The 17,428-nt window shown below is 42.5% G+C and overlaps 1 protein-coding gene across 1 annotated transcript in view; it reads right to left on the bottom strand.

Annotated features, from left to right (window-relative positions):
• Positions 1 to 17,428, bottom strand: part of arap3 (ArfGAP with RhoGAP domain, ankyrin repeat and PH domain 3) — a 342,751-nt gene that overhangs the window by 96,451 nt on the left and 228,872 nt on the right. The window contains exons 17-19 of the mRNA XM_043710000.1: positions 12,965 to 13,028; positions 10,618 to 10,781; positions 5,862 to 5,993 (exon numbers count right to left, since the gene is read on the bottom strand). Of these exons, the coding sequence (XP_043565935.1) occupies positions 5,862 to 5,993; positions 10,618 to 10,781; positions 12,965 to 13,028 (360 nt within the window). The remainder of the gene's footprint in view (positions 1 to 5,861; positions 5,994 to 10,617; positions 10,782 to 12,964; positions 13,029 to 17,428) is intronic.

Genomic DNA, 17,428 nt, shown 5'->3' on the forward strand with positions numbered 1-17,428 from the left:
AATAGAGACATTCAAGATAATCAGAGGGTTAGATAGGGTGGATAGGGAGAGCCTTTTTCCAAGTATGGGGACGGCAAACACGAGGGGACACAACTTTAAAGTGAGGGGAGATAGGTATAAGACAGATGTCAGAGGTAGTTTCTTTACTCAGAGAGTAGTAAGGGTATGGAATGTTTTGCCCGCAACGGTAGTAGATTCACCAAGTTTAAGTGCATTTAAGTCGTCGTTGGACAGGCGTATGGACGTACATGGAATAGTGTAGGTAGGAAGGGCTTCAGATTAATATAACAGGGCGGCGCAACATCGAGAGTCGAAGGCCCTGTACTGCGCTGTAATGTTCTATGTTCTGTGTTCTAAACTTGAGGTGCAGGTCCATACGTCCCTGAAAGTGGCAATACAAGTGGATAAAGTGCTAAAGTATGCATACAGCATGCTTGCTTTCATCGGTTGGAACACTGAGTGTAAAAATTGGCAGCTCAAGTTGCATTTGTATAAAATTTTAGTGAGATCACATTTGTAACATTGAGTGCAGTTCTGGTCACCATATCATAGGAAGGATGTGAAGGCCTTGGAGAAGGTGCAAAGGAGGTTTCCCATGATGTTGCCTGGATTGGAATGTATTAGTGAGAAGGAAAGGTTAAACAAATTTGAATTGTTTACACTTGAATGTTGGAGGCTGAGGGGCAACCTGATAGAAGCATGTAAAATTATAAGAGGCATGGATAGGGTGGAAGGATCAAATATTAGGGGGGATATTAGGGGGCATTAGTTTAAGGTGAGAGGGGTTAAGTTTAAAGGAGATGGTGGTAAGTGCCTGGAAATTGTTGCCAGGAGAATTGGTAGAAGCAGCATTTAGAGTGGATAAAAGCACAGCATGTCAAGCAGCATCAGAGGAGCAGGAGAGTCAACATTTCAAGCAGGACCCTTGATCAGGACTGAGGAGGGGGAAGTGGGGCTGAGAAATAAATAGGAGGGGGTGGGTGTGGGGGTGGGAGAAAGGAAGGTGGGATGGTGATCGGTGGATACAGGTGGGAGGTAATTGAGATTGGTCAGTGGGAAGGGTGAAGCAGATAGATAAGAAGGAAGAGTTTTAAAGTCATAGTCAGGTCAATGGGGCAGGATGGAGAGGGAGGACTAGACCTGGCATGACGTGGGAATAGTGAGATTTGGAAGCTGGTGAATTCTATGTTGAGGCCATAAGGTTGTAATCTTCCAAGGTGGAAGATGAGGTGTTATTTCTCTAGTTTGCATGTGGTCTTTTTTTGACAGTGGAAGAGGCCAGAAGGGATACGTCATTGGGTGAATGGAAGGGGGAGCTGAAATGGCTGGCAAAAGGGAGGTGGGATTCATTGGAGCATCCAGACCATAGATTTTCCCTGAACTGGCCCCCGAGTTTGCACTCTGTCTCTCTGATGTAGAAGAGAGACCATATTGGGAGCAACAGATGCAGAAAATCAGATTACAAGAATCAGAGGTGAATCTCTATTGGACTTGGAATGATTATCTGGAGCCTTGGATGGAAGTAAGAGGGAGGTGTGGTGGCAGGCGTTGGACCTCCTGCGACTGCTGGCAAAGGTACCAGTTGTGATGGAGAGGTTGGAGGATAGTGTGGACCTAATGGGAGAGTTGTGGAGGGAACGGTCGCTACAGAAAGCGGATAGGGGAGGGGAAGGAAATATCTTTTTAGTGTTGGGGTCAGACTGCAGGTAGCAAACTGCAGGTGACTGCACACTGCAGAGACATTTAAACAGACACATTAACATACAGAGAATAGAGGGGTACGGACCATATGCAGGTAGATGGGATTAGTTTCGAAGACAGCATGGTTGGCACAGACACTGACACAGACACCGACACAGACACAGATACAAAGGACTGAAGGACATGTACCTGTGCTGTGCTGTTCTGCTTCTACCAAACTCTGGGTGAAACAAACCTTTTCTCAGATCTCCTCTAAATCATTTTTTCCTCATCTAAAACTGATGCCCTCTGGTCTTAGACTTGTCTGCCATAAAGAAAAGATTCTCATAATTTACCTGGCCAATGCTTCTCATCATTTTTTACACTCAATCAGGTTAATCTCTCGGCATCCACTGCTTCAAGGAAAATGAACCCAACCTATCCAGTTTCTCACAACTGAGACTTTCCATCCCAGACAACATCCTGGTGAATCACTGCACCCTCTCCAGATGCAATCACATCCTTCTGATAGTGTGGCAACTAGAAATGCACATAGAATTCCAACTGTGGGCTAACCAATGGTTTACGATGTTGTAACAATAATTCCTTGCACGTATATTCTATACCCCAGTTAATGAAGGTAAACATGATATATGCTTCTTTCAACACACAGTCCACCTGTGCTGACACCTTCAGGGGTCTATGGACTTGAACACAAAGGTCTCTTTGTCCGTTAGTACTCCCGAGGAATTTGCCATTCATTGTATATATTCTTTCATTCTTTCATTCTGCAAAATGCAGCACCTCATAATTGTCAGGATTAAATTCCATCTGCCATTGCTCTGCCCAAAATACCAACTGATCAATATCAGACTATAGCCTAAAACCATCCTCCTCACTATCAACAACACCACCAATTTTTGAATCTGCTATGGCCCCAGCAATCTCCTCCCTCACTTCCCATAACAGCGTGAAAGACATAGAATATGGAACACTACAGTGCAGTACAGGCCCTTCGCCTCCTGATGTTGCACCAACCTGTGAAACCAATCTGAAGACGATCGATCCTACACAATTCAAATTTCATCTGTATGTTAATCCAATGATCATTTAATTGCCCTTCGTGTGGGTGGGTCGAATACTGTTGCAGGCAGTGCATTCCATGCCCCTACTACTCTCTGAATAAAGAAACTACCTCTGACATCTGTCCTGTATCTATCACCCCTCAATTTAAAGCTATGCCCCCTCATGCTAGCCATCACCATCTGAGGAAAAAGGCTCTCACTGTCCAACCTATCTAACCCTCTAATTATCTTAAACGTCTTAATTAAGTCGTCTCTCGACCTTCTTCTCTCTCATGAAAACAGCCTTAAGTCCCTCAGGCTTTCCTCATAAGACCTTCCCTCCATACCAGGCAACATCCTGGTAAATCTCCTTTGCACCCTTTCCAAAGCTGCCACATCCTTCTTACCATGTGGTGATTAGAACTGTACACAATACTCCAAGTGCAACTACACCAGAGTTTTGTATAGCTGCAACATGACCTCGTGGCTCTGAAACTTAATCCCTCTATCAATAAAAGCTAACTTACCGTATGCCTTCTTAACAACCCTATCAACCTGGGTGGCAACTTTCAGGGATCTATGTACATGGACACTGAGATCTCTCTGCTCATTCAAACTACCAAGAATCTTACTCTTTATTTCTGTCGCTCCTTCCAAAGTGAATCACCTCACACTTTTCCACATTAAACTCCATTTGCTACCTCTCAGCCCAGCTCTGCAGCTTTTCTATGTCCCTCTGCAACCTTCAACATCCTTCAGCACTATTCACAACTCCACTGACATTAGTGTTACCTGCAAATTTTCTAAACCATCCTTTTGGGCTCTCATCCAGGTCATTTATAAAAATGACAAACAGTAGTGGCTCCAAAAAAGATTCTTGCAGTACACCACGAGTAACTGAACTCCAGCATGAACATTTCCCATCAACCACCACCCTCTGCCTTCTTTCAGATAGCCAATTTCTGATCCAAACCTCTATTCCTGTTGACAATGATGACATAACGATCAAAGCCAAAGGCTCTGCAATCTTCTTCTTGGCTTCCCAGAGAATCTGAGGATAAATCCAATCTGGCCCAGGGACTTATCTATTTTCACACTTTCCAGAATTGCTAACTCCTCCTCCGTGTGACCTCATTCCCATCTAGTCCAGTAGCCTGTATCTCAGTATTCTCCCTGACAACATTGTCTTTTTCCAGTGTGAATACTGACGAAAAATATTTGTTTAGCATTTTCCCATCTTCTCAGACTCCACGCATAACTTTCCACTATTATCCTTGATTGGCTCTAATATTTCTCTAGTCATTCTTTCATTCCTGATGTACCTATAGAAAGCTTTAGGGTTTTCCTTGATCCTATCTGCCAACAACTTCTCATGTCCCCTCCTGGCTCTTCTTAGCTCTCTCTTCAGGTCTTTCCTGGCTAACCTGTAATTCTGAAGGGCCCTAACTGAGATTTTACGTGTCATCCCAGCTTTCATCTTCCTCTTGATAAGAGATTCAATTTCTTTCGTAAACCATGGCTCCCTCGCTCGACCGCTTCCTCCCTGCCTGACATGTACATACTTATCAAGGATATGCAGTAGCTGTTACTTGAATAAACTCCACAATTCAATTGTGCCCATCCCCTGCAGTTTCCTTCCCCATCCTATGCATCCTAAATCTTGCCTAATTGCATCATAATTGCCTTTCACCCATCTATAACTCTTGCCCTGTGTTATACACCTATCTCTTTCCATCACTAAATTAAACATAACCAAATTGTGGTCACCATCACCAAAGTCTTCACTTATCTCCAAATCTAACACCTGGCCAGGTTTATTACCCGGTACGAAATCCAATGTGGCCTCATCCCTTGTTGGCTTGTCTACATACTGTTTTAGGAAACCATCCTGCATACATTGGACAAAAACTGATCCATCTCAAGCACTCGAACTATAGTATTTCCAGCCAATATTTGGAAAGTTAAAGACCCCATCTTCGGAACTATTCAGTGGCCTATAGAAAACTCCCAACAGGGTGACCTCTCATTTCCTATTTCTAACCTCAGTCTATACTACCTCAGTAGGTGATTCCTCAAACGTCCTTTCTGCTACCATAACACTGTCCTTGACTAACAATGCCACACCTCCCCCTCTTTTACCATCTTCTCTGTTCTTACTGAAACATCTAAATCATGGAGCCTGCAGCAACCAATCCTGTCCCTCCTCTCTCCATGTCTCTGAAATGGACACAACATCGAAGTCCCAGATACAAACCCATGCTGAAAGTTCAACCACCTTATTCGGGATGCTCCTGGCATTGAAGTAGATACACTTCAAACCACTTTCTTGCTTGCTGGTGAACTCTTGCTACCTCGAAACCTCTTTTCTGCCCTCACTGCTCTCAACCTTCTGGACACTGGAACTAGAATTTAGGTTCCTATTCCCCTGCTGAATTAATTTAAACCCCTCAAAGTGTATTAGCAAATTTACGCCCCAGAATATTGGTACCCCTCTGGTTCAGGTGTATACCATTTTATTTGTAGAGGTCCCACCTACCCCAAAATGAGCCCCAATTATTGAGGTATCCAAAACCCTCCCTCCTGCACCATCCCTATAGCCACGTGTTCAACTCCTCTCTCTCCCTATTCCTCACTTTGCTAGCACGTGGCACTTGCAACAAACCAGAGATAACTCTGTTTGTTCTAGCTCTAAGCTTCCACCCTAGCTCCCAGAATTTCTGCCTTAAATCCCCATTCCTTTTCCTACCTATGTTGTTTGTGCCGATGTGGGGCTGGTCTCCCTCCCCCTCAAGGATCCCAAAAACACGATACAAGGCAACACAAACCCTGGCACCTGGGAGGCAATACACCAACCGTGATTCTCTCTTGTTCCCACAGAACCTCCTATCTGTTCCCCTGACTGTCCCCAATGTCTAATGCTCTGCTCATCTCCCCTTTTCCCTTCTGAGCAAAAAGGACAGACTATGTACCAGTACCTGTGCCCTATTGCTTACCCCTGCTAAGGCATTCCCCCCAACAGTATCCAAAAGGTATACTTGTTGTTGAGGGGAATGGCCACAGAGATTCCCTGCACTGCCTGCCAGTTCCTTTTCCATCCTCTGACTGGAACCCATTTACCTTCTTCTTGCACCTGAAGTGTGACCACCTCCTTGTAACTCCTCTCAATAACCCCCTCTGCCTCCTGAATGATCCGGACTTCATCTAGCTCGAGCTCCAGTTCCCTAATGCAGTTTTCAAGAAGCTGCATCTCTTTAGATCCAGGGGATTTAAGCACTTTTATGCCCACTAAAACACCTAAATCCTCTTCCTTATTAATCTTAATGTATTTGAGAACGTCACCATCCTAACTGTGAATACAGATGAGAAATATTCATTTCAGACCTCACCCATGCTTTCTGGTTCCTTGCATAGATTGCGCCTTTGCTTTCAAATAAGTCCCACTTTTTCCCTGGTAGTCCTCTTACTCTTGATATATTTATAAAAAGCCTAAGAGTTTTCCTTGTTCTCACGTGTTAAAGTTAATTTGTAGCCCTTCTTTGCCCTCCTAATATCCTTTTTTAAACAATCCCCTACACTCGCTATACTTCTGAAGGTCCTCCCCAGCTAGGGCGGCACAGTGGCTCAGTGGTTAGCGCTGCTGCCTCACAGTGCCAGAAACCTGGGTTCAATTCCAGCCTTGGGTGACTGTGTGGAGTTTGCATATTCTCCCAGTGTCTGCATGGGTTTCCTCCCACAGTCCAAAGATGTGCAGGTTAGGTGAATTAGCCATGCTAAATTACCCATAGTGTAGGTTAAGTGCATTCTTCAGGGGTAAATATAAGGTAGGGGAATGGATCTAGGTGGGTTACTCTTCGGAGGGGCAGTGTGGATTGGTTGGGCTGAAGGCCTGTTTCCACACTGTAGGGAATCTGTGATCTTGTTTTGAATGCACTGTACTTGATACATACTTCCTTTGTTTTCTTTATCAAATCCTGGATATTCCGGCCACCCAGGGTTGCTTGTACTTCACTCTTCAAGGAACACGCTGTCCTGAACTCTAACTTAAAAAGTGAGACCTTAAAACTCTATAATTAAAAGATTCCCATTTTCTTTTCATAGTAGGGTGATTTCAATTAATGTTAGCAAAGTTGAAATGCCCTAATCCTGTTTCTCTCACACCTTTCTGTGTTATGTCTTCATATCTGCTCTTTGATCTTCTTCTGACTGTTGAGAAGCCTCCATTGTAATTCCAGCAAAGTAACTGTTCCCTTTTATTTCAAAGCTCTACCCATCATTTGATGGCCCTTCTTGGACATCCTCCCTCATTACTGCAGTGTTGGCTTTCTTTATTAATAATGTATTATCCCACTTCTCTCACATCTCAACGATTGCACGTGAAATATCTATACCCTGGAAAGTTGAGTTGCCAGTTCTGTCCTTCCTTCGACCATATCTCATTGATTGCAACAATATTAAATTCCATAGCTCACTGCTCTAAGTTTAGCTGCCTTACCAGTCAAACCCATTGCATTAAAGTTAATACAATTTAGCTTTCTGGACTGCCCATGTACGTTATCCTGCCCATGTATTCTGGACTGGACAGCTCCTGGACTGTCCTAGCATTCCTTCTATATCTAATTGGGCCTTGCTCCTGACTTTACACCTACCCTGTGCATATCCCATTGTCCCCTAGTTGAGATTTTCCCATGAGTGTAAATATCTTAACATCTACTCTTTCAAGCCCTCTTAGAATCTTGCATGCTTCAGTAAGATCACCCTTGTTCTTCTAAACTCAATGATTGAAGGCTAACTCATTTAACTGCTCTTGATAAGTCAAATTCTTCATGCCAGGAATCAGCTGAGTGAATCTGTTTTGAATCTTTTTTTTTGTAGGATATGGGTGTCATTGACTGGTCAGTATTTTTATTGCTCATCCCTAGTTGGCATGCGAAGGTGGTGGTGAATTGCTTTCTTGACCTGCTGGAGCTCACATGCTGTGGGTTGACCTAAAACACCTTTAGGGAGTGATTTCCAGGATTTTGAACCAGCAACAGTGATGGTGAGTGACTTGGAGGGGAATTTGCAAGTGGTAGTGTTCCCACATATCTGCTGCTTTTAGTCCTTTTAGATGGAAGTGGTTGTGGTTTTGGAAGGTACTGTCTGAGGATCCTTGGTGAGTTTCTGCAGTGTATCTTGTAGATAGAACACACTGCTGCCACTGAGCATCAGTGGTGGAGGGAGTGGATGCTTGTGGATGTGGTGCCAATCAAGTGGGCTGCTTTGTCATGAACAGTATCAAGCTTCTTGAGTGTTCTCGGAGTTGCAGCCATCCAGGCAAGTGGGGAATAGTTCATCACACTCTTGACTTGTGCCTGTAGATAATGGAAAGACTTTGAGGAGTTAGGAAGTGAGTTACTTGCCCTAGTATTCCTAGCCTCTGAGCGACTCTTGTAGCCATTATGTGGATAGTCCAGTTGAGTTTATGATCAACAGTAACCCCATGGTTGTTGATTGTGGGGAATTCAGTGATGGTAACACCACTGAATTTGAAGGAATGGTGGTTAGATGGTCTTTTATTGGAGATGGTGTGATGATGTTGTCACTTTAAAAGGTTATTTTGTCCTTTTTTTTGAAGACAGGTTGTAAGACAGAGGTGCAGAACTGGCCACAGAAGACGACTTAAGTAAACATGTGGGGCCTTGGGTTTTTTTTTAAGTTGGAACAATGGAAGCAGCCTGAATTGGTGTGGCCAGTTCTCTCAGATCCAGATTTCTTGGTTTGGTTTTATCAGTAACATTAGAAGACACTGGGGTCTAAAAAGAATTGGAAGCTTCAGTGAATAATTCCCAGCTGTTATTCTTCCTGAACCTTTTTTTTGATGCTTTCTCCTTCTGGCTTAGAGAGCTGCATGTAAGAATCTGTGTTTGGATTTGCCTTTTTGCTAAGGGATGTATTTATGAGATGTTATTGGAACAGTTAATTAGTACGTGGTACTGTATCTATTATTTGGTAACTTTTTCCAATAGCTAAGTTATCCTAGATTCCTCTTTCCTTTGTTTTCATTTCAAACTATTGTGTGTAAATAAATTATTTTTATTGTTTTACTCAGTAATTTGGCTTAACGTTGAGTAGCTTGAACAGTTGCATTGCATCTGAAACACGATACTTCACATACATGTTTAAACTCAGGAAAAGGAGAATATTGTAGCGGAAAAGACTAAATTATGAGATATTAGACTAGAAAGGATCAAGGTTAGTTATGAAGAAGTGTTATCAATTCTAGAAGGAGGTGAAAGCAGACAAGTCCCCTGAGCCAAATGGGATTTATCCGAGGATTCTCTGGAAAGCTAGGGAGGAGATAGCGGAGCCTTTGTCTTTGATATTTGAGTCATCATTGTCTACTGGTTTAGTACCAGAGGACTGGAGGATTGCAAATGTTGTGCCCTTGTTCAAGAAGAGCAGTAGAGATGACCCAGGTAATTATAGACCAGTGAGCCTTACTTCTGTTGTAGGAAAGATTTTGGAAAGAATTATAAGAGATAGGATTTATAAGCATCTAGCAAGCAACAATTTGATTTCAGACAGTCAATGTGGTTTCGTCAAGGGCAGGTTGTGTCTCGCAAAGCTCATTGAGTTTTTTGAAAAGGTGACCAAGCATGTAGATGAGGGTAGGGCAGTTGACGTGGTATACATGGACATTGGTTCGGCCACATTTAGAATACTGTGTACAGTTCCGGTCGCCACATTACCAAAAGGATGTGGACGCTTTGGAGAGGGTGCAGAGAAGGTTTACGAGGATGTTGCCTGGTATGGAAGGTGCTAGCGATGAAGAGAGGTTGAGTTGGTTAGGTTATTTTCATTATAAAAAAGGAGGTCGAGGGGGGACCTGATTGAGGTTTATAAAATCATGAAGGGTATAGACAGGGTGGATAGAGACAAGCTTTTTACCAGGGTGAAAGATTAAATAACGAGAAGTCACGCTTTCAAGGTGAGAAGTGGGAAGTTTAAGGGGGATACACGCGGCTAGTACTTCACACAGAGAGTGGTGGGCATTTGCAATGAGTTGCCAGCAGCGGTGGTAGAGGTAGGCACGGTAGACTCATTTAAGATGCGTGAGTAGGTGGGGAGTAGAGGGATACAGATGCTTAGGAATTGACTGACAGGTTTAGACAGTACATTTGGATCGGCTCAGGCTTGAAGGGCAGAAGGGCCTGTTCCTGGGCTGTCAACTTTCTTTGTTCTTTGTTCTCTTTGTTCTATATTGTTGCATTTGAGCATGGACTGCCTCAGTACAGAGGGATGTCTTTTCTTAAATGCCGGTTTCAGTACTGGACACAGTACTTGCGGTGTAGCCTCAGCAACATCCTGCAAAGTTGTGACAAGACTTAATAAGACCTACTTTTAAACTCCAAATCCCGAGAAATGAAGGATAAAAGTCTTAATTACATGCTGCAACTGCATGCTACATTTCTGTGTTTCATGCTAAGAACACCCAAATCCTTTTGCACTGCACTTTTTTAGAGATGTGGAGGTGGGTATAGGGCATTACAAAGCACAGATGGGGCATGGAGAGTGAGGAGATAAATGCATTTGAGGTATTTTATGTTTTAATCTAAATTATGTTTTAACCACACTGCTGTAGCCCTGAAAATGGGAAAATATGATGGATACTTTTAAAGTTTACATTTGGGGAGCTGCAATTTACCCACTCCCAACTGAACCTGACTTACATTGTTACATAGGAATGACCCCACAATGACTTTTGCAGCTTCTGCAACAGTGATAGCCTTCGGTTTACTCACCAGGCATCCTGGCTCCAGTGCATAAGTAATTCATTTCTAAAATGTGAGTCCAAACTTTGTTTCAATGGCCTCTTGTGTTGACATTCACTCACCATATTGGGTGATGAAGGCAATGCAGCTGTCAACAATGATGGGGATGTCATTCCTGCTGAGCTGTTGATCACTAAGGGCATTTCCTCGGCTGCCTGCAGCTCTCTGAATATCACCACACCAAACTGAATAATCCAGACGTGTCACTCCGTGCAGGTACAATGTTCTATAAACAGAGAGAGAGTGTTAAACAGTAAATATCAACTTGTAATGATCCCAGTTGGTATTACAACTGGACGAGTCAAATCCCAGAATGAAATTTGGCTCAATAGGTCATAGTCTGGAACTGAAACATAAGCAGGCAATGCTGCAGATCTGGCTTCAACAATAAAACAAAAGTTTATTATACAAAAGAAATAATAATAAAATTAACCAAACCAAGCCATCTAAATATAGCACAATTAGAAAGATGTCAAAACACAAGTTAAAACAAAATCCATCTAGTTACATAGAACATAGAACATAGAAGAATACAGCGCAGTACAGGCCCTTCGGCCCTCGATGTTGCGCCTATCCAAGCCCACCCAACCTACACTAGCCCACTATCCTCCATATGCCTATCCAATGCCCGCTTAAATGCCCATAATGAGGAAGAGTCCACCACTGCTACTGGCAGGGCATTCCATGAACTCACGACTCGCTGAGTAAAGAACCTACCCCTAACATCTGTCCTATACCTACCCCCCCTTAATTTAAAGCTATGCCCCCTTGTAATAGCTGACTCCATACGTGGAAAAAGATTCTCACTGTCGACCCGATCTAAACCCCTAATCATCTTGTACACCTCTACCAAGTCACCCCTAAACCTTCTTTTCTCCAATGAAAACAACCCCAAGTGCCTCAGCCTTTCCTCATACGATCTTTCTACCATACCAGGCAACATCCTGGTAAACCTCCTCTGCACCCGTTCCAGTGCCTCCACATCCTTCCAATAGTATGGCGACCAAAACTGCACACAATACTCCAGATGTGACCGCACCAGAGTCTTATACAACTGCAACATGACCTCAGTACTCCAGAACTCAATTCCTCTACCAATAAAAGCCAGTACGCCATATGCCTCCTTCACCGCACTATTTACCTGGGTGGCAACTTTCAGAGATCTGTGTACATGGACACCAAGATCCCTCTGCTCATCCACACTACCAAGTATCCGACCATTAGCCCAGTACCCCATCGTTTCCAAAACAGATCCTTGCGGAACACCGCTAGTGACGGCACTCCAAGATGAACCTTTGCCATCAACTACTACCCTCTGTCTTCTTCCAGCCAGCCAACTCCTAATCCAAACCTCCAACTCACCCTCAATGCCATACCTCCGTATTTTTTGCAGTAGTTCCCAACACCATCACCTTATAATCAATCACAATCCAGAGACATTTTCCCTCTTTATCAAATCTGTAAGTTTGACTGGACTGTTTTTTCTTGGTTCCTGTCCTGTGAGTTGCAAAGTTTATTCCTTGGAATACACTCGCAACTGAGAGCTTAAACTTTCTCAGCCTTATAATAATCTACAAAGTTTGAACAAAACAGGCCTGATCTGGAAGTTTCACAAACCATTCCCTTTTACTAAAGTGCTTTATCCCTTTAACTGCTCTGAAGAACCTCCTTTTCTGATTACAATTGATATTTGTATCTGACTTCTGTCAGATCCCCATCAAACCAAAACAAAAAACATTAGAACTAAATTTAAAGAAACTTGCTCATCTTAGATTCTGCTAACCTAATGATTTAGTGTTTCTATCTGCTGTAATACACCCCCATATTATAAACAAATGTCCATTAACACTCCAGGAAGCTTTGCAGTCCCCTGCTCTCTGACACTTATTGGCTTAAAATCACAGTTTGAGAAAAGCTGATCCAGTTAACTTTTAAACATCTTCACAAAAATAAACTAACACCCAATGCCCTTTGTTCAAAATCCAAATGCTAAAAATATTCTCCTGGCTTTATACTCTCCATAACATACCAGTACCTTGTCTTATTTAAATCAAGCATTTACCACCATTCTGTGAAGGACTAAATATCTGCCAAATGATCAAGAACAACCAGGGCAGCCACATAACCACATTGTTACCCTGAGAGTAAATGCCTCAAGTAAACAGTTGCCTACTTGTGTTTTAGTTTTAAATTACAAGGGAAATAAAGGTGTAGATAACTGGGACTATTTCAAATCGTTTGCTGTTCGCAAAGGCAGTAAAATCTGGCAAAATGTACGGGGCTGTTGGAGGTCATGAAAATACAGTCAGCATAAAGCTGTCAGTGCATGGCATGTAAAATCTGAATGTGAAGTGATTTGCATTGTTTTTCAATGTTTAAACTGTTGGTTTATTGTGTGGCTTGTCTCACCTTTCCTTATCAACCAGCCTTAAAACTTCCTTCTTCTCACTGTTTTCATTCAGAATAGTGAAAGCTGTTTGTGAGGGAATTACAATACAAAAAATAACAATGAGATCTCTATTATACAGATATATCCAATAGACATTTCATTCATCCCTCTTTGTTATAAAAACAGATTGAGAACTGGGTTAATGTTTTGAAGAACTGATGTCAATACATATTAAAATATTGCTACACACAGGCTTCTGGAGTAAACTCTTTCTACTCCTTGTCCCTGTGTATTGCCTTTCACATTCATTCGAACATAAAGCATAGAAACAGAAGTGGACCACTCAGCTCATTGCATCTGCTCTGTCATTCAATTAGATTATGGTGGATATGTTAACCCTCAACTCCACTTTGCCTGCTTTTTCTCCCTAATCCTCGATTCACTGGCTGATTAAAAATTTATCAGTCTCAATGTTGAATAAACTTGATCACCCAGCCTTGACAGTCCTCTACAGTAAATATTCCACAATTTCACAACCTTCAGAGCAGACCTACTCATCCATGTCATAAATGTGTGACCCCATGTTCTGAGATTATGCCCTCTGGTCCTAGATTCTTCCACAAGACGAAAAGCCCTCTGCTCATCCACACTACCAAGTATCCGTACATTAGCCCAGTACCCCAGTACCTCATCCATGTCATAAATGTGTGACCCCATGTTCTGAGATTATGCCCTCTGGTCCTAGATTCTTCCACAAGACGAAAAGTTAAAAATCACACAACACCAGGTTATAGTCCAACAGGTTTATTTGGAAGCACTATTTTCAGAGTGCTACTCCTTCATCAGGTGGTTGTGGAGTAAAAGATTGTAAGACACAGAATTTATTGCAAACGTTTACAGTGTGATGTAACTGAAATTATATATTGAAAAAAACCTGGATTGTTTGTTAAGTCTCTCATCTTTTAGAATGAACACGTTGGTTTCAGTTCTTTCATACGTAAACTGCAGAACATTTAAAAGTTACATTCTCAAGTGAACTTTAACAATTGGTGTCATGTGGGCCCAGATAATGCACTTAAGATGTGAGCAGCCCTGTGTGAGACTGTCTATGCCACTGGTTCTAATTGGTTAGACTGATTCTAATCTAAAAAATGGATTTACAGAATCTTACATGGATTCATGCAGTTTTTGAGGAAAGTAAAATGTGATTCTGCAAGTACAAATTCACCCTGCAAACTTAAATGTGTATGTATGCATGTGGGTGTACCATACAACCTTGTCACAGTGGACGCTGCAAGATGTGTCAGAGTTTATATTTGCAGAATTACATTTTATTTTGCTCAAAAACTGCATGAATCTATGTAAGATTCTGTAAATCCATGTTTTAGATTAGAATCAGTCTGAGAATTGTGGAACAGACAGCCTCACACAGGGCAGCTCACACCTTCAGTGCATTACCTGGGCCGATATGACACCAATTGTTAAAGTTCACTTGAGAATGTAACTTTTAAATGTTCTGCGAATTAACAAACAATCCAGGTCTTTTTCAATATATATTTTCAATTACATCACACTGTAAACTTCTGCTATAAATTCTGTGTCTTGTGATCTTATACCCAACAACCACCTGATGAAGGAGCAGCACTCTGAAAGCTCGTGCTTCCAAATAAAGCTGTTGGAAAATAACCTGGTGTTGTGTGATTTTTAACTTTGTACACCCCAGTCCAACACCGGCATTTCCGAATCATGACAAGAGGAAAATACCTTTTCCACATCTATCCTGTCAAATCCTCTAAGAATCTTTATGTTTCAGTAAGGCCATCTCTCATTCCCCTAACTCCATTAAGTACAAGAGGTCAGACAGTATCTGAGGAGCAGGAGATCCGGCATTCCTGATGAAGGGCTTATGCCCGAAATGTTGACTCTCCTGCTCACATGCTGCCTGACCTGCTGTGCTTTTCCAGCACCACACATCTCGACTCTGATTCTCCAGCATCTGTAGTCCTCACTTTCTCCATTAAGTACAATCCCAACCTCACAAAATTCTCCCTCCCTTACCAGGTATCAGCCTAGTGAACCTTCTCTGGACTGCCTCCAATGCCAGAATATCTTTCTTGAAACAGTATGTGGATAGTCCAACTAGAGGAGAGGCCATTCTAGACTTTGTATTGGGTTATGAGCCTGGCCAGGTGACTGACCTTTCAATGGGGGAGCATTTTGGAAACAGTGATCACAACTCTTTAAGTTTTATGATAACTATGAAGAAGTATAAATCAGACCTTGTGGAAAAGTATTAAATTGGGGGAAGGCAAATTACATTAGTATTAGGCAGGAGCTAAGGAATGTTAATTGGGAAGAGCTGTTATCAGGCAAGTCCAAATTTGACGTGTGGGAATTGTTTAAAGACCTGCTGGGGAGAGTCCAAGACAAGCATATTCCAGTAAGGAGGAAGGACAAGGTTGGCAAGGTAAGGGATCCTTGGATAGTGAGGGAAATTGTGAATTTACTGAAAAGGAATAAAGTATATGTAAGGTTTAGGAAGCTAAAATCAGGCAGATTCCGTGAGAAATATAAGGAAAGCAGAAAAGAACTCAAGCAGGGAATGAGAAGAGCAAAATGGGGCCATGAAATGACCTTGGCTAGTAGGGTTAATGAGAATCCCAAGATATTCCCTCGATACATTAAAAGGAAGAGGATAACTACGGAGAAGACACTCAAGGATAAACGAGGGAACTTGTGTTAGAGGCAGAGGATGTGGGTATGATCCTAAATGAGGACTTTGCATCGGTATTCACCCAGGAGAAGGATCAAGGGAATAGTGAGATTTGGGTGGAGCATGCTAATATGTTACGGCATTTTGAGATTGAGTAAGAAGTGGTTATCAATCTCATGAAGAGCATTAAGTTGCATCAGTCCCCAGAGCCCGATATCTACTCAAGGTGACTGACAGTGTCAAGAGAGGAGATTGCTGGGGCCTTGACCAAAATTTTTGTTTCCTCACTAGCCAGTGGAGAGGTCCCAGAGGACTGATGAGTCGCTAATATTGTTCCTTTGTTCAAGAAGGGAAATAGGGAATTTTCCAGGAACCTTTGGACCAATGAATCTCACATTGGTGGTTGAGAATTCTTAGGGATATGATTTATGCACATTTGGAAAAGGTTTGCCTAATTAGGGACACTCAGCATGACTATGTGTAGGGCAGGTCACGTCTTACTAACATGAGTGAAGTTTCCGAGGAGGTGACTCAGGTGATTGATGAAGGTAGAGCAGTGGATGTTGTCTATATGAATTTTAGTAAGGCTTTCGACAAGATCCCTCATGGTAGGCTCAGCCAGAAGATTAAGATGCATGAGATCCATGGTGACTTGGCCATGTGAATTCAGAATTGGCTTGCCTATAGAAGGGTAGTGGTGGAAGGGTATTGTTCAGGCTGGTGGTTTGTGATGAATTGTGTTCCACAGGGATCCGTATGGGACCTCTGCTAATGGTGATATATATAAATTACTTGGATGAAAATGTAGATGGGTGGTTATTAAGCTTGCAGATGATACAAAGGTTGGTGGAGTTGTGGATAGACTAGAAGTTTGTCAAAGGATACAGTGGAATATAGATCAGTTGCAGATATAGGCGGAGAAATGGCAGATGGAGTTTAATCTGGGTAAGTGTGAAGTGCTGCACTTTGGGAGATCAAATGTTAAGGAAAAGTATACAGTTATTGGCAGGACTCTGAACAACATTGATATACAGAATGATCTTGGGGTTCAAGTCCATAGCTCCATGAAAGTGGCCACGCAAGAAACAGGGTGGTAAAAAAGGCATATGACATGCTTGCCTTTATTGGTTGGGGAATTGAGTACAAGAGTCAGGATGTCATGTTGTAGCTTTATAAGGCTTTGGTTAGGCCACACAGAGTAATTGTTCAATTATGAAGTATGCGGAGACTTTGGAGAGAATGCAGAAGAGATTGACCAGGATAAAATCCCTACAATGTGGAAACAAGCCCTTCAGCCCAACAAGTCCACACTGACCGTTCGAAGAGTAATCCACGCAGACCCATTCCCCCACCTTATTATCCTACATTTACCCGTGACTAATGCATATAACCTGCAGATGCACTATGGGCAATTTAGAATGGCCAATTCACCTACACATCTTTGGACTGTGGAAGGAAACCGGAGCACCCGGAGGAAACCCATGCAGACATGGGGACAATATGCAACCTCCACACAGACAGTCATCCGAGGCTGGAATCAAACCCGTGTCTCTGGCGCTGTGAGGCAGCAGTGCTAACCACTGAGCCACCATGCCGCTCAATACTGTCTGGATTCGAGGGTATGAACTATATGGCTTGAAAAATCAAGTTGTTTTCTCTTGATCAGCAGAGGCTGAGGGAGTCTTGACAGAAGTTCATAAAATTATGAGACAGAATTGACTGTCAGAATTCTTTTCCCCAGAGTTGAAATGTCTATTATTCGGAGGCATCC

Source organism: Chiloscyllium plagiosum, chromosome 20 (genome assembly GCF_004010195.1).
Source record: "Chiloscyllium plagiosum isolate BGI_BamShark_2017 chromosome 20, ASM401019v2, whole genome shotgun sequence".
Lineage (NCBI taxonomy): Eukaryota > Metazoa > Chordata > Chondrichthyes > Orectolobiformes > Hemiscylliidae > Chiloscyllium > Chiloscyllium plagiosum.